General features: G+C 40.4%; 2 protein-coding genes across 14 annotated transcripts in view; one reads left to right on the plus strand and one right to left on the minus strand.

Moving 5' to 3' along the window:
- Positions 1-13,946, plus strand: part of GRIP1 (glutamate receptor interacting protein 1) — a 583,767-nt gene extending 569,821 nt beyond the window's left edge. For all 13 annotated transcript variants that reach the window (XM_030548793.1, XM_030548789.1, XM_030548792.1 and 10 more), the window contains 2 exons: positions 10,802-10,948; positions 12,920-13,946. In XM_030548793.1, coding sequence (XP_030404653.1) covers positions 10,802-10,948; positions 12,920-13,153 — 381 coding nt within the window. In that variant the 3' untranslated portion in view covers positions 13,154-13,946. The remainder of the gene's footprint in view (positions 1-10,801; positions 10,949-12,919) is intronic.
- Positions 13,947-14,575: 629 nt separating this feature from the next.
- HELB (DNA helicase B) overlaps positions 14,576-27,432 on the minus strand; it is a 37,810-nt gene continuing 24,953 nt past the window's right edge. The window contains exons 7-13 of the mRNA XM_030548804.1: positions 24,439-24,569; positions 23,552-23,636; positions 21,653-21,712; positions 18,761-19,019; positions 17,648-17,782; positions 16,430-16,933; positions 14,576-15,820 (exon numbers count right to left, since the gene is read on the minus strand). Coding sequence (XP_030404664.1) covers positions 15,731-15,820; positions 16,430-16,933; positions 17,648-17,782; positions 18,761-19,019; positions 21,653-21,712; positions 23,552-23,636; positions 24,439-24,569 — 1,264 coding nt within the window. The 3' untranslated portion in view covers positions 14,576-15,730. The remainder of the gene's footprint in view (positions 15,821-16,429; positions 16,934-17,647; positions 17,783-18,760; positions 19,020-21,652; positions 21,713-23,551; positions 23,637-24,438; positions 24,570-27,432) is intronic.

Genomic DNA, 27,432 nt, shown 5'->3' on the forward strand with positions numbered 1-27,432 from the left:
CAGCAATACTGTTGGGCTACTCACCACCTCTCTACAATTTCAGAGGCAGTGCAGCATTGCACCACAGCCCATGCTGGCTATGCCCCCTTCTCCAGCATCCCTCTAGAAGAGTCATTCCAAAAGCAATGCACAAAGTGTTTGAATATGATTAGTAACAGTAATCTTAATAACAAACTGTAAGTTATGTGCAATAGACTAACTGGCCTGCGAGCTGCATAGTTGAGGGGGGCCAAGCCAACTAGGTGGAAATGAGGCTGTTGTCTTGGCCTGATGAGCAGAGATCCCCAGCCAGGACTGCAAGGAGGAGGAGGATCCCTCTGCCATGGGGAAGGCTACCCCGCTGCTAAACAGATACTGCCTGGGGATGGCCCCTCACTCTTGGCTGGTGAACAAGCAAGTGGGGCTGCAGAAGGCTCTCTGCAGGGCCGGTGCCAGCTCATCCCAGCAGGTGCAAGTTGTGGGGAAGGGTGCAGGCGTAGCAAGACAGAGCAGAGAACTGGCCCTCTCAGGTGGTGAATGAGTGGGGCTGTGACAGCAGGGCTGCAGAGGGCTTCCTGTGGTGCTGTAGGATCAGTGACACCTGATGTCTACAGTTGCATGGCGTGGGAGTGGGAGGCTGCTCTTGTGCAGACTGTTATCAATGGATTCCCCCCCCCCCGATCAGTTTCAGTGTCAGCTGAAATTGTCATTTACCAACATCTATTGATTTAAACTGAATCCTGTCAAACCTCTGCATATCCCAGACCCATAGAGCTTCCCAGTATTAATGTCTACTTCAAGTCCAAGACCTGTGTTTGAACTGAAGCATCCTTTCTTAAAAATCCAATCTTGATTTAAGTGTCCAGGGATGGTGAATTCACCACAACCCTTGGTAAATTGCTCCAATGATTACTCACCCTCATTGTTAAAAATGTGCACCTTATTTCTAGTCTGAGTTTGTCTAGCTTCAACTTCTAGTCATTGGTTCATGTTATACCTCCATTGGCGAGATTAAAGAGCCTTCTATTAAATTTCTGTTGCCCATGTACGTACTTACAGACTGGGATCAAGTCACCCCTTAACCTTCTCTTTGATAAAATAAACAGATTAAGCTTCAAATTAAGCAGTGGCTTCTATCACTATAAGGCATATTTTTCCAATCCTTTCATATAGGAAATTGCAAGCAGTAAACATTAAATAGGGATAGATAAAGAAACAGACTGAAATAGAGAAATTTTGCCTCCTAAGTAAATTCCTGAATGGTACAGGTTTGGTTTTTGTTGTTGTTTTTGTGTTTTCTTTGATCACCACATGCACTACTCTGCTTTCAAAGAAGGCCTCTGCAGAGGACAGAAAGTCCACCTTATAATATTTAATAAATGTGTTGATGGACGACCATATTGCTGCCCTATAGACTTCCTCAGTCAAAGTACAAGATTTTTCTGCACATGATCTTCCCAGAGATCTTGTAGTATGCACTCTGCTTTCTTCAGGATTAGGTTTGTCTGATGCCTCATATGCCTCCAGAAAGCATAATTTAATCTGTCTCCCAGGGATAGTGTGGGTACCTGAAGACCTTGGCACTTTGGGTCAAAAAACACAAATAAGATGATGGATCATCTTTGTCAATTCAGTGTGCTTGAGGTATATCTTTAGTGCTCTGCCTTCGTCCAGATTATCCCACAGCTTTTCAGTAGGGTGCTGTGGATTTGGACAGAATGATGAAAGCACTGCTCCCTGTGAAGCATGGAACGATCAATTCACCTGTGGTAAGAGATCCTAGCACCCTTAGAGCCATCTTGTCATTGAAAAACACTGCGGTTCCTGGATAGATAGAACTGCTGACTCCAAGACTCAGCTAATACAGGTCTGTTGCATCTTACGCTGGGATTACGTTCCGCAGTCAGCGTGTAAAGTGAAAATCACGTATAGTCAAAATTCCATTAAGTGTAATGGTGGGCAGAATCGCCCACACAACATGTACAGTATTAAATTGTGTTGTTTTTGCTGACTGCGCAAAGCTGAAGTTGCGCATGTTAAATGCAAGTAAGATGAGACAGACCTGTAGACGTGAGAGTGACCAAAAAGCAGGTTTTAATAGAGCTGCTCTGACCACTCTGAGAAATCTTCAGACTTGAGGACTGTCAGCTAACAAGACCAAGGACCCTGTGTGCAAAACAGTGCTTATGGCTAACACGTTGTGGGCTATATAGTGCTGGGCTGAAGTTCCTTTTCCATACTGTCCTGCATAGCTATGATACCAGTGTCTTTGGGGTTTCTGTTGTTTTCTTGATATGAACTGTACTGTTCCCAGCTGGAAGAATAGGCTTTAGCATTAAAGTTCTTCTGGAGGTCAGCAGAATCCAAAGGCAATTAGCACTTCCCTCTTAACAACCAAACTGCCAGCTAGATACTGCCAGGGTCTGAATGGAGGATGGGACATTGTTGAAGGATGTTCTTTCTCACTGGAAGATGCAGTGGAGGTTCCAATACCAGGTCCAAAAAACAGTCTCCTGATTCCTCAGGCGAAAGCACAGCGTCTTGTCATAGTGAGCTTTTAAGAGATGGTACTGCCATCTCTGGTTTTGCTGTCTGATCCAGTTCGCTGAAGTTAAGATAGTTCTTGTCTAGGGCTGTTAGGTCATCCAGCCACTGTTGCTCTTGCAAAGCAGGACACTACTGGGGATGCTTCAAAATCCCTTCTGTTAGATGTATCCTTGGGAAAGAAAATCCATTCCGATGGTATTAGTGTGTCTTTTGCTAATGTTGCCACTGCAGTTTTGACCTTGGTATTTCTGTGATGGCATTTTTTGGCTCTTGCATCATATTATCACAGAATTGTGGGAGTCGCTGACCTACAGAAAGGCATACTAAGAACCAGTGGCTGTAAATTAAAGCCAGAAAAAATTCAAATGGGAAAAAAAGGAACAATTTTTTAACCAAGAGGATGATTAATCATTGAAACAAAACTGCCAAGGGAAGTGGTGGATTCTCCATCTCTTGAAGCCTTCAGGTCAAGACTAGATGCCTTTCATGAAGAGCTGCTTTAGTCAAACAAGTTATTGGGCTCAATACAGGGTAGTTGCATGGAATTCTATGGCCTACATTATACCGATCAGACTAGAAGATCTAATAGTCCCTCTTCGGGCCTTAAAATCTATGAAATTCAAAATTATAGAACCAGTTTAGTACACCACCTTAATTTTAGTTATGTTTTTACATCCCATTAAGGTCAACAAGACTTAAGTAGATGCTTCAATGTTTTCCTGAATAGGGGCCTAAAATATCAACACCAACAGACATAATAGATTAAAAAACTCCTCACTATTCAATCCCCAATTAAAAATATCATACCGGGAGCAGCACATTTACACTGTGTGGAAGGTGTTGGGTTTTTTTGCTCAGCAGTTAATTCATTTAGCTATAAGCAATCAAATCAAGACATGGAATTGGTTCTTTTACAGACCTAAACATATCCAAAAACAGTCAGTTTCTGTTACAAGGAAGGTAAGATTTCCTGTTCTTTGGCTATTTTGATACAGTGAGGATGTCCTGTTAGCACAATGAGGAACATAGGCTATGGAGAGTGCCAACAGTTAGGATAAAAAAATCATAAGGGATATAACTTCTCATGCAGAGTTGGGAAGGAACTATCCCTATGGGCAGAATGTTACATAGTTAGGTTTCTAGCACCTTCCTCTGAAGCATCTGGTGCTGGCCACTGTCAGAGGCAGGATACTGGTCTAGGACCCCTGCCCTGTTCCAGTATGGAAATTCCTACAGAACAGAATGTGTGTGTGTCATAAACAGATGGTAAAGGGTAATGTCTTTTGCACCTGTAAAGGGTTAACTAGATCAGTAAACCTGGAACACCTGACCAGAGGACCAATCAGGAGATAAGATACTTTCAAATCTCGGTGGAGGGAAGCCTTCGTGTTTTTTGGGTTTTTGTAGTGTTCTCTCTGGGAGCTAGGAGAAGCCAGACATGCATCCAGGTTCCTCCAATCTTTCTGAAAAAGTCTCTTCTGCTAAATTTAGTAAGTACTAGTTAGAAAGGCGGTTTAGTCTTTTGATTATTTTCTTTATTGCAAATGTGTATTTTGCTGGAAAGATTGTATTTCTGTTTGCTGCAACTTGTATTGTGCTGGGGGGAGGATTCTCTCTATTCTATATAAGCTGAAAGACCCTGTAACATTTTTTCATCTGGATATTACAGAGATAATTTTTTACTTTTTCTTTCTTTTATTAAAAGCTTTTCTTTTTGAGAACCCGATTGATTTTTCCCTTGTCTAAGACTCCAGGGGAAGGAGTCCGCAGTCACCAGGGAATTGGTGGGAGAAAGGAGAGAAGGGGGAAGAAAAGCCTGATTTCTCTCTGTGTTAGGAATCTGTCTCTTTCTCAGGGAGTGGTGAGGGGGAAAAGAGGATGGGGGAAGGCAAATTTCCTCTTTGTTTTAGATTCACGGAGCTTGAATCTGTATAGTCTCTCCAGGATAATCCAGGGAGGAGACGCCTGGGAGAGGCAATGGTGGGGGAAAGGGTTTACTTTCCTTGTGTTAAGATCCAAGGGGGGTTGGGTCTTGGGGTCCCCAGGGAAGAGTTTGGGGAGTCAGAAAGTGTCCCAAAACACTATATTTTTGGGTAGTGACAGCTCTATCATTTCTAAGGTAGTAATTAGGCTTAGAGGGGTTCATGCAGGTACCCCATCTTTTGGACGCTAAGGTTCAGAGTGGGGATACTACCTTGAAAGTGTGGGTTCTCTGTGCTAATTCTCACTTTAAGATAATATGAAATAAGACACCCTCATAGCTAATCAATGGAGGGATTTGGTTCCACTTTAGTTCCTGAAAGGAAAAAAGCTGCCTTCAAACAGTGTACCATCTTTTCTGGAACACCATAAGACATTTTTGAGTTTCAGCTGGTGTGGGACACTGCACTGCATTTTTTTACATTGAATTTGTGTGAAGATTTCTCAGATGAGCAGTTCACTACAAAGGGATAGTAATGTTTTGAGTGGAGAAAAGGGAGCTCATTTGAAGAGAACATGTGTCTTGGTTCCGCACTAATTCTTTTCTTCTTACCAGAAAAGGTACACACACACAAAACTGTCTGAAAAACATTTTCTTCCTTTACTTTCTAGCCTTGCTAGAATGGCTTCGTGTTAATAACAGCTGGAAATACACTTGAGATCAAAACAATCAGACATAATTTTCATATAACAACCAAAAGTCTGTCAATAAGAGATTTCTGGAAGAGTTTTCAAATCTTTTTTATTCTTAATCAGATTATAAATTTAGCAATACCTGAAATGGCTTTCCACCACTCCTGTTGTGATTTGAGGTGTGATAATAATATGAGTGGAGGAACAGAATTATTAGTAGTATTTTGTACTATACTTCATTCTGTACCTTTATCTGGAAGATTTAAGATCAGATCTTACACAATGATGAAGGGCAAAAAAGGATACTTCGCTGCAAAAGAATAATACTTTAGGCTTTAACTGAGATTTTGTGCTGGTCCTGTAGTAGTGCACTGCCCTGCAGGAGAGTGAGGAGATGGTCTCTAAGCCTGTTGTTTGCTGGGCAAAAAGGGTGCATGTTTTTTTTAATCATGATATCTCAGTTGAGTTAGCTGAGTACAATTCAAAAAGAAAGACCCATTAAATGCAGGATAAAAAAAAAAGTTACTAACCTTTCTGTAACTGTTGTTCTTCTAGATGTGTTGCACCTGTCCATTCCAGTGTAGGTGTGCATGCTCCAAACACAGTTACTAGAATTTTTACCCTAGGTAGTATCCGTTGGGTTGGCTCCAGAGCTCTCATAGTGCCAATATAAAGGGCCTTGCTGACTCAGCATCCCCCTCAGGTTCTTCTTATCGTCTGACTCTAATAAGAGGGGACAGAGGATGGGTCTGTGCAACACATCTCAAAGAACAATGGTTACAGAAAGGTTAATAACAGTTTTTTCTTCTTCGAGTGCTTGCATATGTCCATTCCAATGTAGTCTGCTCCTAAGCAGTTATACAGGAAGTGGGTGTGAAATTCAAGAACAAGCTGACTGCAAGACTGTGAAATTGGCATCATCTCTGGCCTGCTATGTGATGGCATAGTGCATTGAGAATCTATGCACCAAAGACCAGGTTACTGCCCGGTAGATGTACTGAATAGGGACTTGAGCTAGGAAGGCGGCCAAGGAGGCCTGCGATCTTGTGGAATGGGCGGTCAGGTTAGCTGGAGATGGAATGCCGGCCAGCTCGTAACACGCATGAATGCATGATGTAATCCAGGGTGAAATCGTCTGGGTGGAGATGGGAAGGAGCTGGGTGGATCTGTAAAACAGTTTAGTTCTCTGTATGTAGAATGCCAGGGCACGTCTAACATTCATGGAGGGTAGGCGCTGTTCCTCTCTGTTCGCATGCAGCTGGTAGAAAGACTGCTTGACTGCACCGTATTCTCAAAGAAGATCATATATGGGGGTTCCAATGTGAGGGCACAGATCTCCAAAACCCTTCAGGCTGAGGTGATGGCCACTGAGGCGGCCGCTTTCCAGGAGAGGTGCACTAATGAGCACATGGCCAGCGGCTCCAACAAGGGACCGGTAAGCTTTGACAATATGAGATTTAGGTCCCAGAGCAGAATCTACTCCCTTACCTGGTGGTATAATCTCTCCAGGCCTTTAAGAAAACAGATAGCCATGTTGTGCAAAAAGACAGACCAGTTGTCGACCCAGGAATGGAATGCTGAAATGGCTGCTAGGTGACTGAAGACACAACCAAACCCTGTTATTTCAGAAGCAAAAGATACTCCAATATGAATTGCAATGAGGATTGCCTGAGCAGAACTTCATATTGGGAGGACTAGAGGGAGAATTGTTTCCATTTTGCAATGTAAGTGGTCCTGGTAGAGGTTTTCTACTGCCTAGCAGGACTCTACAGACTTGCTCCGAGCAAGCTTGCTCCTCAAGATCCAGCTATGGAGCTTACAAGCTGTCAAATGAAGAGAGCTGAGGTCAAGGAGGGATTAGACCTCTTGTTCCAACAGTTGCTTGTGAAAAGGGCCTGGGAGGGGGAGTAAGGCAGGGTAGACAAAAACTGGAGGGTATATCCCACTTCTATTGAGCTAAGTACCCAACAGTCCGAAGTAATGTGGGTGCAGGCATTGAAGAAGCGGGTCAGGTGGTTCAAAAACAGAGGAGTAACTGGATTTGATATTGTGAGGATTGAGATGTCGACCTCGAGTAACTCATTGAGTTTTTCGAGCTCCCCAAGAATCTGGAAGCAATCTGCATCAGCCTGCTGAGGCTGGCGAAAGAGGTCTAGGTCTGCTTTCTGCCTCTGCCATTCCTGGCTGGCTGAGCAAAGTAACAGACAATCTGTTTGGGGCCTGTAATTCTTCCTGGATACTTCTAGAGTATATAGGCGCTGGGATTCCTTAAACCCATGGAGCCTAGCATTGGTTTGCTCTTAAAAGTGCATGGACCCGTCAAAGCGGAAATCTTGGAGGGTTTGTTGTACCTCTTGCGGAAAACCTGACAAGGACAACCATGAGCTTTGTGCATGGTCACTACTGTGGCCATAGGTCTGGCTGCAGAATCAGCCGCATCCAGGAGCTACCTGTAAGGAGGCTCTCGCCACTGTTTTCCCCTCCTCAGTCAGGGAGAACTCAAACTTTTGTATAGCTTCCCACATATTGAAGTCAGTGGCACAGCAGAACCTGCTTGCTTGCTATGCAAAGCTGTAGTTCTCCTGTGGAGTAGGCCTTCTGGCCAAACAGGTCCAACTTTTTAGGGTATTTTGCCTTAGGTGTTGCATCCAGTTGTCACTGGTGGTCACTATCACCAGGGATCCCAGGGGAGGATGCGAGTATAGAAACTTGTAACTCTTGGCTGGTACAAAGTACTTCTGCTCCATATGCTTTGCCATGGGAAGGTGGGAAGTGGGGGTCTGCCACAGTGCCTTCGCTGGGTCCGTGGTAGCCTCGTTGAGTGGTAGAGCCCCCTTCAAGGGACCCACTGCAAACAGACTGTCCAGCAGGCTGTGAGTTGCCTCCTTGACAACCTCTGCCTGGAGGCCTAGATTTGAGGTCATCCAGTTTAGTAAGTCTTGGAAAGCTTTGTGGTCATCTTTCAGAGTGGGCACACCTGCTACCACCGCAGCCTCATCTGGGGAAGAGGAAGAGGAAGCTAGGACCAGCTGAGGGGTCTCCGCCCTTCTCTCTGTTTCAACCAGGACCTGTGGGGCCTCTTCTTGGAGGTTCGGTGCTTGGCTCAGTACCAGAGTCCTGATTGAGGGGGCTCATAGTGAGGTACCAGAGGTGCTCTGCTCATGGAGGCCACTGAGTAGGAGCTCCTCAATAGAGTGCCCTGGCCTGAGGGGAACCACCAAGGGTTTCAGAAGAGCTATTACATGGGTACCAGGCCCTACGGACAGTGGCCAAGCATTCAGAGGTACCCCGTGCTTGGGGCCATGGCGAGGTAGGAATGGTCCAGGAGCAGTGAGGGCAGCTGCAATGGTGGGAAGAGTAGAACCCCACTTCCAGCTCTGATGAAGATGAGCAATCCCAATGTGGTAACCAGGGTGGTGCGGACCCGCTCTGTGCCAGTGATCAGTGCCGCAGAGAAGCCTGAGGCTACCATAGGGGCTTTTCCCTTAGAGGGTGATCTTGGTACTGGATGGTGGCTGAATGTTGGTTCCGTGTCGCTCAGCGGTACCAAGTCCTGCACCACCAGGAACTGGTAATGAAATCAAGTCCCTGACTGCCACAAACGCCTCTGGAGTAGACAGTACTGCGAACTGACTGGCGCGCTGTCTGTCTCATGGTGGTGCCTGTGAAGCTGGAGTCACTGGGGCCTGTGTAGGTACCAGAGCCATTGGTGTCAACTGTTGTGGTGCTGGGGAGGAGTGACCCAACATAGGCCTCGCTCTATTTTGGTCCCTGTTCCTGCTTTACCTCAGCACTGGGGACTGACTCTTCTCTGGCTGTTTCATATGTTTCTTTTTGGGCACCAGGTTGGGGACTCATGACTAATAGGGCAAGCGCTCTGCCCTGAAACTGAGATGCTTGGTGCAGAGGGTGAGCACAGCTCAGAAGCAAGTCTTAGGGCTGCCTCCATGAGAAGAACCTTCAGTCTTGCTTCCTGGGCCTCTTGGTGTGTGGTTTGAAGTCCTTGCAGCTCTGACAGAAATCTTTTCTATGAGACTCTCCCAAGCACTTGAGACAACTTGACTGCAGGTCGCTCAATGGCATCAGCTTGCCACAGGAAGTGCAGGTCTTTAAGCCCGGTAACTGAGGCATGCACTGGCACTGGCACCAGGGAGCGGATGAACCTCGCTAAGTGTGAAGGCATCCAACAACTATGTACACTGGAAATAAGAGAAATAAGTGAGGAAAGCCACTGGGAAGTTTGCCTGAGAAATGAGAGTAGTTCTAGCAATCATCATGGGCAGTAAGAAGGAACTGAGGGGGCGCGGGCTAGGCAGGGCCTTTTATACCAGTGCTATGAACGTGCAGCACCAGAGGGTGCTGGAGCTGATCCAATGGATACCCCTAACGGAAAAAATTCTGGCAACTGTGCTTGAGGTGCACACACCCCTACAGTAGAATGGACATGTGAAAGCAGTCGACCAAGAACATTTATTAGCTAGAGAAGAGCCTAGGCTGCAACATGGGTAGGTAACATGGTTTTTCACGTTATTGTGCATCTCAATGGGGCTTTTCAATCATATTAAGCTAACTCAAACACACAACCTTTCTGCACAGCGAGATATACCCTAAAAGAAGTCTCATTGAGTCTGCTGCAATCAGAAGAATGACAACCACAATGCAGGATAAAATAAGCCATCTTCAGGACTCTAGAGAAACTTTCAATTTTCTCCTTTCCCCAAAAATACTTAATTCTACAAGCTTTTGTTCGTACATTTTAGATACTCTCCTATCACCGACTACCCTTTCTGACTGGGGCAATCTCAGCTATACCTTGAGAAAGATCTTATTTTAGCATCTGGCTAAGCATGCTGGAATGGAGCTTGCTAATGCTACTATTAACCTGGCCAGTAGGAATTATTGCCGTGGAAGCTACAGAAAAATCAATATAGAGCTGAATGCTAATGCAATGTCGTTTAGTTCATTCTATTACTTGACACCAGACTTTCCTATGAGGATTCCTAAAAACAAACTCTTTGTTAACAATGCTCAGACCCAGCAACCCCAACTGTAAATCTGCTCCCTACAAGAAAGTTATGCAGGTCCACTTTAGACAGTTAAGAGCTCTGCAACTCAAAGGCTTTTTGCTATGTGGAAACCTGAAGCTTAAAATGCAAGCTCAGCTCATGGCCTCTTACATTTATCATTCACACTGAATTTGTTGAAGTTAATAATAGAGGGATAGTCTAAAACTATCAAAACACGTGACAACACAGTTATTTAGCCTACACCCAAGTACTACATCTTAAAGGTACTAAGTACATAACAAAAACCGATGAGCAAAGCACTCTAATTCATGTATCTAATGATCTGGGCAATCAGAGAATAAGATGACAGAGAAACTAAACAGAATAAGGCTAGAAAATGTGTCCAAGGAGACAGGGTAAAAAAGTTAATTAACGAGGTGAGTCAGGATTATTATTGAAATATACCAAAACATTATTAATATTCTCCTAACTATTTTCCAAAAAGAACTTCACAAATGACATTCCAAATTAGAAATGCAAAATAATAGGGAAATGATCATTCTAGTATGGAATAAACATTCAGAGAAAAACCTGTGATAGTATGCACAAAATGCAGAAAAATCTTTTCTTTTGTTATTTTTAAATTATTTCAACAGGTAACTTTGTACAAGGAGTCAGACATAGAGGACTTTGGATTCAGTGTCTCAGATGGTTTGTTGGAAAAAGGCATATATGTTAAAAACATTAGACCAGCTGGACCTGGAGATCTAGGTGGTTTGAAGCCATATGACAGACTTTTACAGGTAACACTATCCGTACTTCGTATGCAGTTTACTTTGTAAAAGGTATATGTGATAAATGTTGTATGGGATTTATATATAAAATGTACACGTGATGGTTTAACAGAGTATAATGTTTTTATTGTCATGTGTTTGGAATGACCATATTACCCATATTCTGTTTATACCACGCTCTAGAAAATAAGTGCAACTTTTTAGAATCTTAAACATGTTTACTGGTACAATAGTGTGTATCTCAGTTATCCTGCTTCATAGTAGTTAACGGAAATCAGTCAGACATCCAGATGAGAAAAGTTAGTACCACCACATTTTAAACTCTACAGATAGCTAAGCTAGATTTTCTATAATGCCAAGATAACACTATTTTATAAAGTCAGATACTTCAAAACACCAAGGTGGTGTACAAATTACTCCTGGGGACGTTCTGCACACAGTATTTTAAAATGCTGCAGAATTCTGCAAATGTTATTTGTCAAATAAATGTGGAGGCACCAGCATGGCATTGAGGAACACAGGCCACTGGCTGCACAGAGGTGAGAGATCACTCTGCAGTTGCTCCCACTCAGCCCTGACACAGCGCAATGACTGGGCCACCCCAGAAACACCTCAGGGCCCTGCCTCTCTGTGTCAGGCGCACCAGGTGTGGGCAGGCAGGCTCAGCAGCGCAGGATTCAAGTGTGGAGGGGCTTAGCGTGTGTGTGGGGGGTCCAGGTGTGGGGCAATCTGGGAGCGGGGTGATCTGGCTGCAATGATAATGGGACTGTGCAGAGGGTCCAGGTGAATGTGGTTTGGGCTCAACCAGGTGTGTGTGGGGGGTCTGGGAGTGGGGCTCAGTAGGTTGGGGATCTGGGTGTGGGTGGCTTGTTGGGGTGGTGCAGGGGGAGTGGTGCTCATTGGGAGGGTTTTAAGTGCGGGAGGGAGGCCTCTGTATGAGGGGTCTGGATGCCCAGGGGTTGGGTAGATGAGGGAGCAGGTCCCTGTACAGGGTTCCCTCCACCTGCAGCTGAGGAGCAATGGGTGCAGGAAGTGGGAGGGATGGGGGGAGTGAAGAGTTTGCAGAGCTTCCTGCAACCGGTGGAGAAATCAGAGAGTGGGTCGGACCTGGCCCCAGATGCCATGCAGTGGAAGAGGAAGTCAGAGTCCTGTCCTCCGCAGCTGAGCCCAGCACAGGGTAGACGCCACCAGCCGGGTCCTTCCCCAATCCTGCCCCCACCCCACAGTGATCTACCACTCTGCTGGCTGCCCTGCACACCTGAAACATAGTGCTGGGGAGGGTCACATGACTGCTCTGGTAGTTTCCCTGTTAGAAAGTCATTTTTCTGCAGAGGACATAAATTATGCACATGAGCAGAATTCCCCCAGGAGTAAGAAATGCTTACTGTCAAGCAGAAATTTCCAACTTTCCTGTGGTATGATCTTCCTCAGTTTGGGGTGCTCATTGTTCTTGCTCTTGATATTGCTGTATGTGGTCTATGACTGAGTAGTCAGTCACATATCTGATCGATGCAGTCCTTGCTCTCACCAGATACCAACTACCACATTAGCAGACCTTACTACATTTCTTTTGAAACTAGGGTCTAAAATGGGTTGGAAATTATTTTTTAAACTTTTCTCTCCAACCACTTTCAATATAAATGTTTTAATTATTCATAAGACACACTTCTGGAAAACTGCTTAAGAGGACTGTTATATTAGTGAACATAGTGCAAGTGAGAAATAAGTCATGTTTATTCGATAATCATGACCACATGATCTGTACTAGCATTAACTGCAGTATGGTAAATATTGATTAGAAAAAAGTTTTCTGTTCTCCTTAAACCATGTCGCATTTTCTTTACTTCATCTACAGGGCCACTAACATATTCTAGTAATATTTTAGATAACATCTGTGTTTCTTAGGTACTTGTGTTCTGTTGATTTCTTTTCTACATCTAAAACAGTAATAAAACTAAACCAACACTTTAAACCTTTCAGGTAAATCATGTTCGTACCAGAGATTTTGACTGCTGTCTAGTTGTGCCTCTCATAGCAGAATCTGGCAATAAACTGGAATTGGTTATTAGCAGAAACCCACTGGCCTCTCAGAAGGTAACCTCAGATCAACAAACTTTAGCAGGTGGAGAATGGAATGACCAAAATAATGCCTTCCTTCAACAAACCGGACATACTGCTAGTGTGGAGACACGAGACCCTACAAACACAATATAGCAACACGTTATTTTAGTGGGACACTCTGAAATGAAAGACAGTATATGGTGCTAAATCCCCTTCTCAGATTTCTTTGACACTTGAGGCACATATGTCTTGTGGCATTAAAAAGCCCAGAGGGTCTGACTATCCCTCTCAAGGCTTGTGGTAGTTCATGGATTACTTTAAAAATCGAGTTTGGTTTTTAATGTGATGGCCACTGAGTGGTGCCATTCCAAACTAAGCCTGATGTCAGAATGATATTGAGTAAAGAAAATGGCTAATGGCCTTATTTTTTTTCCTGAAGTAGCAGAAAGGGAGAACTTTAAAAGAGACTGAATTGCTCCTTCCTGTCTTAACCACATCATTAGTTTTTGACTAGAAAAAATAGGATTACTCTCTTTTTCCACAGGTGTCTGGATTTTGTTTTTTTTCTTTTAAATAAAGCTAGCTGGCTACTGAGTGAGGGGGATCATGAGATAGGGGTATGCTGCCCCAATACTGTTAGAGTAGTGTTTTGTGAACCATTGCTCTGCTGGTTGTGCTGCAGCCATCACACTAAGTGCTGTTCAAGTGTTTTAGCAAAGATGCACATAGGAAGCTGCAGTGTGTGGTGATCAAACTGTGCTACAATTTTATTAGCAGTTCCATTATTCCCTATGCAATGGAAATACTAGACAGAATGTGTCTTGGAACGGTAAGATTCATTTCAAGCAGAGATGTTTTAGGTAGTGGGAAACTTCTGATGAAGGATTACTGAATACAAGTAAAACAAACGAGTTATTTAAATCAAATTAAAGGGTTGTTGTTTTTTTAAAAAGTTAAGTGGAAATGTTTATATTATATCAACTACTAGCAGCAATGGAGGACTGATGTATGAATCATTGTCATTTGAATGAATTTTACAAGGACATACAAATCTAAATTTTTATTTACTAATAAAACAGTTTCTTGAGGGTTACTAATAGATTTATGAAGTCCATTTAAAAAGGCTTTGTTTTCAGCCTTCTCATATTTACCCTTACAAGTTTTTAGAAATTTGAATTGTACATACATTTTACAAATATGACACATTCTTTCCTACCCACCCCCCTTGAAGCAATAAAATGCTGCCAGTTGCTTTTAATGCTCACCAGCAGCTGCTTTGATTTGTTCCAGTATTCAAGTTGTCATTGGTAATTATTGTTATCTGGTGAATATAAAGATACTGAATTTGTATTAATTGATTAGATATGAAGACTCTACAATTATCTTACAACCAGATTTGTTTTGGGTCAATATAAATTGTTTAGGAAGACTATCCCCCATGCTGTTTTCCTTTATATGAACAAGCTCACCTGCCCTGCACACACAAGCGTAATGTTTCATTCATGTTTCAGCACTGCCAAAAGATCAGTCAATATGAAATTTAACCCCAAATCATGTAAAAACAAAGTTCATGAGTCACTTAAATATGTATTTTTATTTGTAATAAATAAGTATTAAACTGTAAAGTATTTTTGTACAAATTTAATACTTTAATAGCATGATATTTATCATCTATGTATGGATTTTGGGAACTCGAACTTGCAAATATTTGTATGGAAAAAACTGTATAAAATGGAATAAACAGTGATTTAAAGACAATATTCTTAACAACAAGAAGGTATTTACATGTATTGGACAGCAGGAAAAATAGCATATTTACAAACTATTGCAGAGATCTCACATTTCACGATCTTATTTTACTTTTTAAGTATTTCTACCACAAATGTAGGTAGGACAAGAAATGCAAGCCTCTTTAGGCAAATATTGGGATTTTAAATAATCCATGATGAAATATGCAAAGTATTATTCCAGAACCTAGGAGTCCCAGTCATGAACCAGGACCCCATTGTGCTAGACAAATATTAGCCATCCAAATTTCAGTATATATTAATTAGAAGTTTAAATTTGCACATTTTCCCTATCCGAAAACTTCCAGTGCATCAAGCGAAGTAATTAGCCAGGATATTAAAAGGAATTCACATTTGGCACTTGACCACACTTTAAGAGCTCTATTTTTCATTACAATCTGTTCAGAGCAAGATTTGACCCAACTTCATTATCCTGCATGGTAGCAATAGACTAGTTAGTACTTATTTGCCACGCCCAAACTTCCATGAAGTTACCTAGAGGATGTGGGTACAGAAGAAAAATCTGCATTGTAAGTCTTTAGTCAAAATACATGGGTATGCACTGACTGCCATTATCATCAAACCATAATACTTTGTGTTGCATCAACAATTTATATAGGCTTAAATACTATGGGCCAAGAAATTCCCTTCTTCTGAACAACAGATCTTTAAACTTTGAATAGATGCTTTGAGGTCCTAATGTAGCTGAACAAATAAAAGCTAATATACAGACATCTTAGCCTTCAAGAAAAAGTTGGCCATATCTTCTGCTAAATACAAGCAAAATTCTGAATATAAAAAGTCCATATTAAAAATGATGCTCCTAAAAAAACTTGCAACATATTTAAAAAATTATGACTGCACACTTTATTTCTCTGTTCCAAGACCTTATTTGGAGTTGTGTAACATATCTAAGTGTCATATTAATTAATGTACTTGATTGTTAAGGTCCAAAAAGCTGCTTGGGAGTTGGGCTCCTCAAAGTCAGATTCTGAAGGCGGGTTGACCCAAGAGGTGAGTCTTCATTATTTACCTGTTGAACAAGAAGAGAGTGATGAGGCCTAGAAATAGCACTTAAAATATAGTAAAGTGTTACTATGCAACACAAGGATTATTTTCAAAAAAAGATTTTCACTAATGACAGAGGTAGTTTAGAAATTATTTTCAAAAAACAATATACAAGTGGCAAACCCCAGGAGAGAGTGTCTTTGTAAATGTTAATTATCTAACAATTCAATGTGTATAAAAGAAATTTGCATGGTTTATATTAATATTGTACTTTTGCCCAGCAAGTCAGCCCCTACAATTTTTGTTGTTTATAGCCATCAATTATTAATGCATTTTGAGCAACTCAAAGAGCCAGTGCAATCAATAAAAGTTTATCCAATATTACTTCTAAGATCACCGCTAGTTTAAACAGTAACCATTAATTACTCAGACTTTATGACAAGCTTCATCCTCTCATTCATTCTATATGAGATCTGAGGAAACTTTCCCAACAAAAGATTAATTAAACTGATATATTCCAAAACTTTTCTTTAGGTTTTGACTAAACTGTATTTTCTGCCAAAATGTTTAGTTGAATTCTCAACCAGCTCTATGCAAAAGTTTTATTTTAAATACTCTTTAAAGGGTTTCTTACCATAGTAACTTTTGAAGGACTTTCACAACTATCTGTAAAACTGCCTGGTCTTTTACATCCATTTGATTTAACAGGAGTCTCACTACCTGCACTGGCCAGTTCAGCAGTACTCCACTGTCCATTATTAGTTGGTATGTCATTAAGAACTGCAGACTCTTCTGCTTTAATGAAGTCATCTTCAACAAGTACAGAAGAGAGGGGAATATCCTCAGTTACTGAAATAGGACCAGGTTGAGTATCATGCCCTTGACTTTGCCAACAACCCTTTAGGTGAGATGACATTTGTTCTGGAGAGTTACTCATTTCTGAAAAGGTCTCTTTTAAACGTTGTTGTAAGCGAGTTTTTCTGGGAAAGCTCTTCGTAGTAACTGCTTTCCTGAGTTGAGTCTCTTCAGCCACAATATAAACCCGGCAGCATCCTCGAGTTACAGCTGTGTATACATGCTGCCAGTGCTGTGGGCCTGCATTCCCAACTACATAGACAATTGTTTTTTCCTCTGAACCCTGAAACACACACAGATTTTTAAGAACTCTTAACAAATTAAAAGTATTTAAAATAACAAGAAACGCGGGCTTACTAGAGAAGTACAATCAGTTAACTACAGAAGTATGGGCATGAATTTTGGGCTGTATAAGTTATTTACATATGTGTATACTAGTATGTAGACAAAGTTGAACTAGAAGGCAGGATTCTGTACAAGTCTATAAATGAAGGAGATTCTTCTTTGCCTAAATTCTCAAAGTTTTAGTTTCTCATAGGAATGGCAGTGGCTTCTCAAGTTTGTTTCAATTTCCATGTCCACAACAACAACAAAAGTCAATTACATTCACACATCCCACTTGGCTACAGAAAATGGAGTAACTAATGCTTCATAATACTGGATGTCTATCATTGAATTTGCTTTAGACTAGTCAACTTGTGTAACTTATTTTTTTAAGTATTATTGAATATTAAGTTGTTTTCCATTGGATCAATCACTGCCTTCATTCAGATTTACTGCAAAGCTACTCAGCTAATCCCAGTGGGAGGGTAAACCAAAGAGCTAGTATCACACCACTTCCTTCCCTCACACCCCAGAGTTGTTCCTAAGTTCATATTCAAGGACTTTATATCTTAAGGGTGTTCCTTAAACCAAATTTGTCCCGTGAAATTACAGAGCAACACTGTAGTCAGGCTTTTTACTGGTTGACATAACTGTGCTGAATTACAGTTCTTACCTGAAATGTGTGAATAGTTCTGGCCCATGCATGCCTTATTTGACACTCTCTCCTCAGTGCCTCATACACCACAGTGAATCTGGAGCCATATGTGCTGCTGATGGTCAATAAACGACACCTATTGACTTCTACATCCTATAGAACCAGCATGTGAGGAGACTTCATGACCAGGTTGTAGTAGAAAGCAGATCAACATGTACACAGTTTAAGGGCTGTAGCTATGGAATCATATTAACTGATCCAATTCTTTCAATAACAATATAACTGCACAATAGGCTTAACCCAAAGAAAGCATATATGATGACAGGGGAGGAGTCAACTGAGACTTCTATTTCAAAACAAATACCTTGTGAGGAAATAACTTGCTGTCTATTCAGGTTTGTCTCCACTCCAGCTACTAGTCCCCAGAAGATCTGGTTTCTAATTGCTGTCCCTACCTGCAAGGGCCTCATTTACTACAGGCAGGGGACCAATTGCCCCTTCCCAGACTTCTCATATCTCCTTTCCAGTCAGCATTGCAGTATTTACCTCAGTCCTGCAGGGGCCACTGTGGGGCAGGCTGGGCAGGGGCAGGTCAAGGCTCCTAATTCTCATGTTGGCAGCACCAACTAGATACAAAGCCGCAACAGCCGCTGGAGGTGAGCGCAGAATGATACTGATGCAATTTTGTCCTTCCCTGCCCCTGAATTGTTGTGAAATCCACTACCTGGCAGCCATAAACCCTCCTTCCTCAGCATTTCCCTCAAACCCTAGAGGGACAAGCCAGTTTTCAGGTATTTAACTCAGTATTTGTCCTAAAGATAAATACCATATATATTGGAATTAAAATTTTCTTTCAAATGTGAATGTCTGATATTCATAACAGCGATGGGTTCACAGCACTGGACAAGTCAGGCCAGGTGCCGAAGAAGTTTCCTCACAACATTCTGCCAAAATCTCTGCTATTGCAATACTAGTTCTTTCTAGTGACAAGAATGATGAATCACATGAAAATTGTGTGATGTCAAATGTCCACTGTGGGCTAGGAGGAACTGTGCCTCAATGAAGACTGTAGCCAGATTTTTTGTGGTAAATCCTAACAATTAATTATTAATCTTTCAAAATAATACATACATCTGTTATGAAAAATATTTCTCCATTGCACAATCGTCTGTCATCCTCAGCACTGCCCCCAAGATCAGTAGGTGGCTTTTGTCCACTCAGGAAGGCTTTTCTTCTACAACACCCGCTGCATTCACATTGATTAGGATTCTGAGAGTCACTTTCCCTTGTGCAAGCTGTGTTATTTTTTGGAAGAAGGTCCTTGAGATAGGCATTCCTTGTGGAACAAATTTTGTCATCACATTGGAACACCAGTCGATTTTTATGGTTTCTGAATCAGGAGGGGAAAAAAATTAAATAAAACAAATATTTATTTGCAACTCACTCAATGTGTTTGTGTGGCTCACATGACCAATTCAGATATGCACACTAACCTTTCATTTAAAAATAAAATTGCTAGCCTTCGTGATTGTGAAGATAACTTTCCAAATATAAACAAATGCAGTGTTGGCTTCCTGACTCTATGAAGGAGCCATCACTTCAGATGGTCCTAAGAGGTAAGAACTCTCCTGCTTCCTTCTATCTCACTGAAGGGTTAATGCTGAAGTCATTACTATTTCGTAACTGATCATTTTAGCAGCTGGCATAGAGAAGAGAGTGGAAAGAACTTGTCTCCAGGAGAGAAATGTCATGCACAGAGAAGAAAGGCAAGTAATGAGAGGAGATAGACAGGTGGTTTGGGACTGAAGAGGGGCAATGAGCAGGAACAGGAATCATCCTAAAAGGTGAGCATATTTTCCCACTGGACAAACAATAATTAGAAGTTTGGTTACTACACAGAGATCATAATCTACCCAAGCAGTTTATGCAGTCCTCTCTCTCACTTATACCAACAGGAGATAGAACTATATACTACCCTTAATCTATAGTCTAAATTTATACTCTAGCCCCCAGTCAATTAAAAATGGAGTTCAGTCCACTTGCACAGAATGAGTCTGGCACTCCTGTGCCAGAAGAAAATGTTTCACAAAAGTTGAAGTCATATACACATTTTAAATCAGAAGACAGAAAGGATCCAGATCTAGAAACCCCAAGCAGCTTTGCAAAGCCATATCATGATTTAAGTAAGTATGGCAGCCATTAAAAGTACATGTAAATAGCAAAAGAAAATATTTATATAGTTTGTACCCTATTTTGGGGTTTTGTGTGTAAAAAGAGTCAAACCATTTTGACACCCTCCCCACACCCCCTGCAGTCTCTGTCATTAAAAATGTAGATCCTACATTTCTTAAAAGATTATGGTGACTGGAGAACAAGTGCAATGTAAGGATAAGATTTAGTCACAGATTCTGTGACTTTAACGAACCTCCCAAGACTTGTTAGGGTTCAGCTCCCGTGGCTATGGTGGGGGCTGGATTCCCCCTCCTGACACACACCCCCAGTGGCAGGGCTCAGAGCCAACCCACCACTTGGACTGTCAGTTCCACCCACCCCCCTGCCACCATGTTGTTTTTAATACAAGCCACGCACAGTTCACAGGCTTCAGTGAATTTTTGTTTATTGCTTGCTTCCTGTCCGTAACTTACTAAAAATAACCAGGACAAAATCTTAACCGTAGCAATGGTTGACGCCATAAAAGCAAGAGAATGAAAGCTAAGTTCTTGAAAGAGAAAAGGATTTTCAGTCAGACTATTTAACTTTTTTTGTTGTAAACATCCCTCAGACATCCAAAACATCCTCCAGAAAAACTAAAGGAGGAAAAACTTGACATTCCTGATGTGTCTAACAACAGGCGGGCTGGGGGAAAAAAAACATTTAAAAAGCCTTTAATGCCTTCTTTGTACACCGTAAAGCCAAGAAGAAAAAAGAGGCACGTGCCCAGTTTTAAAAAGCCCCAAACATTTGCAGGTTACTTTTATGACTTTGAAGTTGAACAGTGGGGTTTTTTTTGTTTTTTTGTTTTTAGTTTGTGGCAAAAATTTGGAAGAAAGGTTAAAGATTCAGCAACCCAACCTTTCAATTAAGGTGTTGAATCTCTAAGATTCCCCAAAAAGACCTACAGAAAAAACAAGGAAGACCACACTTGACATTGCTCATATTTCTAAGGTAAAAAAAAGTATAAGACACACATTTCAGAACCTCTAAAAACATAAAGCAGCTGTGACAGAGTACTGAGAGGTGGACCTTGCTTCAGCACTCTGGTCACTATCAGCACCAGTTAGGTTTCCTCAGGGAGGGCCTCATAGGGAGGCCTGATAACTGGGGTTAAAAGAGCACAGGAAGGTGTTAGAAGGGGGGGGAAGGAAGAGAGAGAGAGAGGCAGGTAGGGGAGTTCTCTGAGTAGAGGCACTTCAATCCAACCCTTGTCAGGAAAGACCAGAAAGCTGGAAAACTGCAAAGGTGTTGATGCACTGATCTGCATTGGTGGAGGGACTGAGACACTGTAAATAAAGTATATGCCGGTGTTGTCAATAAGAAGGTCTCAAGAGTGGTCTGCGTTTGTGGAAGTAGCAGGAGTATGATAGGTGTGTCCTGTGACAGCAACAAAAAAATAGCACTACCTCAGTTTTTTTTAAATAACTGTTTGCAGGTCAACTTTAATAATCAGCAATTGCTCGCAAAAATGTTGGCTTTAGGACATGAACACCTCTTTTAATGAGAGAGAGGATCACTAGCCAAGACCCAGGGGTTTTCATCAAACTTACAGAAATGTCACGGAATCTTTATGCTCATTTCTGCTGGCTGTTTAGGTGGCAATTAGAGGACATGCCAAACAAGGCATAGTACAATCACCAAAGACATTATATCTAAAACCAATTTTGAAAGTTTAAAATATTTTCATTTGGTGTGTTTAGAATTTTGACCCATTGTGTGAAACAATTTAAAAACATAAAATAAGATAGATAAAGGGAGGAAAGGCAATGTAACACACTATACACCTTTAGACTCAAAACATTGTCTTACCTGGTTAAATGTTTTGAATAGTGCTGACAACAGAGTTCATTTATTAGATCACAGTCTTGCCTACAAACATGAAAGAGGCACAACCTTAGCAACACGAGGCATGTACAAAGAATAATGAACATTTATCTAGAAACAAGTGTGTTCAAACAAAGAGGACACATTTTTAGCAATGACAATCTTCTACGGACCATTACAAAAAGTGTTTTAATTCAGAGGTAGTTCAAAAGATGCTACTGCAAAAGAACAGTTTTGTTTTATTTTAATTCCAGAAGAAGTAAGACAAGCAGCTTGCAAAGTATATCTAGGTAAATTGGGTTTGGTTCCAAGACAGCGCAGCAAAACAAGAATGAGTATATTCAGGTATTAGTGCTTGTCTGTCCATAGACTCTTTGGAACTAAAAGAAGTCCAGCATTTTAATGTTTCTTTTCTGGAAACTTGGAGACTTAAGACTTCTTAAAAACTTGTCATTGCAGATTATATTCCCACAAGATTTACTAAATAGTACATTTAAATGGAGCTTAATCAAGAACAGTGTGCTAGAACTTAGAGGACTTAAGTGTGATGATAAATATTCTGCAAGATCCTCTTCAAAGCAGACCAGAGAAATTAAAAACAATTTCAGAGACACTTTGTGTTCACAATATAAATAAAATATAGGTAAAATATCCATAAATCACTACTACTGTTTTATACTTTGGAGTTTTTACAACTCCGACTTTCCATATACACCTCCAAGAAAAGCATCAGAATAAGATCAACTTTCTTTACAATTTCTTTACAATGCTGCAGGCTTGGTTCCTATTGGATGTTAAATCAATAATTTATCTTAATACTCTGAGTTTACATTACATGGTTTACATTAGAGGATCTCAAAGCATTTTACAAATAATTAATTTAGCGTCACAGCACTCCTGTGAGAGTCAGGCAGATGTTATCCCACTTTGGGAGGTTAAATGAGTAGCACAATGTCACACAAGAAACTTGAGGCAAAATCAGAAATAGAGCTCCTCTCAACTATTGATTTTGTGTCTCATTTGCACTAGGCAAAAGGTTTTGGAGGGGGGTTTTAAATTACCAGCCACTTAGCTATTAACGCAGTTCTAGAAATAAGTAAAAATGCATTGCAATCTGAAGAAATGTGCACAGGCAATGAACCAATCTTAGGAGCAACAGACCTGGCTGAAAAGACAAATAAGGCCACAACCCCTTGCAACAGCGTTCCTAGTGTAGATTACCTTGTGTGGTACAATGAATACTCCAGCAATTATTTGGAAAATGAAAATGACAATGACAAAATGTTTTGTAATGTAATATGTAAAACTGAAAAACTGAGATATGGGTGGGTAAGAGACAATTCAGCTTGTAGAGAATGATTATTTGCTTAGCACTAGAACAGTTTAACAAGATTAACACGAGACTAGATTGTGAAGAAAGAAAAATGGATCATAAAGAATTTAGAAAACCTAGAATCATCTTCATTAGATTATAAAACTGGTCAAGGCTACAAACTGGGAGTCAGAAATTGAATAAGGAACTCTGTTCCAATTCAAGTCTGAAAGATAGCCTGTTATCACTTGATTGATACCACTGGCATGTGAAATTTTGATGTCCTCAAAGCACCTTGAGCAGAGAACTACTTGTCCCCAGGATGAACATGAACAACACCCATGTGGATAGTTTCTGGCAAAGTACATAGTGCAAAAGGAACCAAATAAATTAGCAGTAGAAAACTAAGCTATCAACATTCCACATTAAAAAAATAAATCTAAGCCAGAGAGAAGATAACTGGCCTATTTTCGCCAATACCACCACCAGTGTCTTTTACTCAATTTTTATACATTTTTAGAACAAAGATGCTAGCAAGAGTTCTTTCAAAGTCTGCATACATGCTCTGCTACCTTCTGAAAGCGATGAACTGTGATTGTTTGGCATCTTGCAGTCCAGGTCCTTCTTCAAGTAAAGTTTTTATGGCAGTTGGCAAATCTAATAATGGACAAAGAAAATTAAGTGTTTAGAACAATAAATAAAGAGAAAAAAATACAATTCAGTATGAAAATAGAATTTGCTCGTTTACTTGTTTCAATTCCCCAGTGTGCTAAATTTTGGTTACGTTTGGGGAGTTACGTTGTCTTTAAAAATATATAAAGGATCACTACAGTTGTATTTTGCTATATGTGAAATATTTCAAAGGTTAACAAACAAAAGACCTAAAAATCAAAAAACGAACACCAATGTCCCCTGACCCAACACTGCTGACCAACAGGATGGAAGCAACATCTGGAGTTGAAGGCCTTGCCACCAGTGCCCCAAAAAAGCTAACCCATGGTGCTGTTAGCTCAAACACCTATCCTCTAGAAATCTTGCCTCTTTTAAAGTTCTCTCAAATAAGCACCTGATAATAGTAATAAACGTTTGAAAATCGTGGTCCTAAGCTATAGAGCCTTCTGCACTATTCCCATCACGACTATCTCGTGCCATGGTACCCTTTAGAGTAATTTGACATAAATAATGATTTATCCATTTTATTGGGTTTTTTTAAAGAACTGCTGTACATGCATTAATTCCTGATGGGTAAGCTCATAGTCAAAAGATAAATAACTAAAAATCTAATTTAATATTCTATAATTTTGACTAATTCAAATTTACTGAAATGTAAAAATGTCATTCCTGTAATAGAGTACATAAAACTGATGTTATGTCAGTTAAATATGTTACACTTTGAAAAAGGGGAAAGATGAGAGTTTTTGCAATATTAACAAATTGTTAACCAAGTATACAAACGTACAGTGAGCACCATGTCCAGAAGGCAAAACAACATAAATAAATTTCTTCTCGGGACTTGGCATTGTTAACTTTTCACTCCAATCACAGACTTTGAGCACTGAGTCAAACTCTGGGAATTTTCGCTGAGAGATTCTTAACCACAAAATAAAAAAAGAAAAAAATAGTTTAAGTTGAAAACATTTTAGCTGTGCATCTCAACTTTTTGCATCTTAGTTAAGTTTATTTACACAATTTTATGGATCTCTCCTTTAACCTCTATAAAATATAGACAAATGGTAATCATTTTTTTTTTGTCAAGATTCAAATTTCTTGGTCAAGGTATAGTCAAGGTCCAGATTCCAGAGAAAATAATATAAAAATAACAACAATTATGACAATAAGTAAATAAAAAGATTTTGTGGTCCATCTGGATTTGGCCTGAAGTCCACCTATTGACTACCCCTGATACAGACAATGAAAAAGCTTTTTGATCATAACTAAAAATCACAGTAAAGTATTAGTATTTCTTTAATTTCTAAATCCCTCCAATGTTGCAATTGATATTTAGTAACCATCCAGACAGTGTCCTGTTGGGGGAATTCAGAATACTACAGAAGAAAACACTCTCTTATAATTAGAAGTGATAAATCTTGTTAATAACTACCTACAGCGCTTAATTCTCTTTAAGGGCCCAGTCCTGAAAGTTTCAGAGTGCCCTGAACTGTTAAAATCAAAGGGTGATGAGGACACTCAACACCTTGCATGACAGGGCCCTAAGACCTCAATTTTTAAAACATTTAGGCATGATCTTTATTATCAGAACATGAGTAGTCGCATTGAACTCAACAGGATTACTTGTTTGCTGAAAATTACGTGCATGCTTAAGTATTCACTTGTTCAGAGCCGAAGTCAATAAAATGAATGACAATATTAAATGTTAAGAGTCTTAAGAAAAAAATTTAAAAAATACTTATGCTTAAGCAGAAAGATATGGTTACATGGGTCCAATCACCTAAATATTGGTTGTATTTCAGTCATTCTTAGAAGTTGCCATTTGTTGCATTTATCATTAGGGTGGATTGATTTAATATTAAAACATGTTGTAAATCAGCAAGCAGGTAACCTGCATTTAAATAATCAATTTTAATTTTGTTTTATATTTGGACTTTTTAATTACTTTCCTAAAGAACAGTTAGTTCTCATTGCTTGGTATAAAAATAAAACACTGATTTGCAACTACAGTAGAACCTCAGAGTTACGAGCACTAGAGTTACAAAATGAGCAGTCAACTACATACAACTCTACCCCAATATAACGCGACCCGATATAACACGAATTCGGATATAACGCGGTAAAGCAGCACTCCTGGGGGCCAGGGCTGCATGCTCCGGCGGATCAAAGCAAGTTCAATATAACGCAGTTTCACCTATAACGTGGTAAGATTTTATGGCTCCTGAGGACAGCGTTATATCAGGGTAGTGATGTATATCATTTGGAACCGGAAGTACACAATCAGGTAACAGCAGACACTACTGGAAAAAGCAAATACTATGTTAAATGTAAAAACTTAAAAAAATAAAATAAAATAAAGAGGGAGGCAGCATTTTTCTTCTACATAGTAAATTTTCAGAGCTGTATTAAGTCAATGCTCAGTTGTAAACTTTTGAAAGAATAACCATAACGTTGTATTCAGAGTTATGAACAACCTCCATTCCTGATGTATCCATAACTCTGAGGTTCTACGGCAAATATATACCCTTTTTACACTACATTTGGCACTTATTTTTGTTAACCAGGAAGATACAGTGTATCTATTTGCATTTATTTAAGCAATTATACATCGCAATGTACATTTATTCAGATTCTTAATTTTTAAATTTCTTATGTTAGAAAATGGAGAACGACAAATGTCTTATTTACTATAGGATAATTTTTTATTTGGGATTTGTGTCAATCTGCATGTGAATGGAAATTAAAATTAAAAATGCACAAAAACAGCATTTTTAAATTGTTATTAATTAAAGAAAAACTACCTTAAAAGTTGCTGGATACATCAGAAAAAAAGGTTTACCAAAACAGTTTTAAATTCAAAATATAACTAATTTATTATACAAAGGAGGAATTAACTGTAATTAGTGAATTGAACTGATTGTTTCTGGTCAACAGGGGCCATTCTTTGAGCCAAAAACTTGTCTACGCTTTATAATCAACAGCACTTCTTGCTGTCTGTCTGTCAAGTGATAACTTTTGAATGCCACATATGATCAATTCCAAAAATTCAGAGAATATTCTAGGCATGAAATGCCATAATCCTATTGATTTTTGGAAAATTGGAAAATTGAAAGGGGAAAAAAATAGAGGACACATGGAGCTCCTGCCATCTGGTGAGCATAACCTCTGCTTCAAGCACCTCTGCAACTGTCTATAGCTCAAAGATCTGGTTGATGGTACTATTAAAGCTTTCCGACATAACAATACTCAACTTCTCTCTGCACATTCTCCTAACAGAGTTTAACATGCTGACACCTGAATTCTAGCAGTAGAGGATGGGGAGAACGGATGGGGGCATGCACACATCCCATAGCATGGGGGGGGAGGGGAAGAGAGAAAGGGAGACGCTGGTATGCGGGGTAGGAGGGAATGAGTCACAAAGACCCTAGTAGTGAGAGGAGGAAATTGGAGGATCCTGGCATGTGATAGGGAGAGACAGAGCCACAGGCATAGAGGGAAAGGGCCACAGAGCCCTACCTATGGGGGATAAGTTGCAAGGATTTCCTGAAAGGGGAGGATGTGAAAGTGGCACACAGCTTGTGGGCTACAATGGAGGGATGCACAAAGCCCCTGCTGAGTCCAATAAGTTTAGCCTACACAAAATACGAAACGTGACCCCTGCGTAAAGATATTTAGGTCCCTAAAGATGCAGATAGGCTCCCAGTGGGATTTTCAGAAGTGCCTAACTTCAGATGCTTTTGAAAATCTCTCTAGTCACCTATCTGCATGTTAAGGTGCCTAAATA

Source organism: Gopherus evgoodei, chromosome 1 (genome assembly GCF_007399415.2).
Source record: "Gopherus evgoodei ecotype Sinaloan lineage chromosome 1, rGopEvg1_v1.p, whole genome shotgun sequence".
NCBI classification, from domain to species: Eukaryota; Metazoa; Chordata; order Testudines; family Testudinidae; genus Gopherus; species Gopherus evgoodei.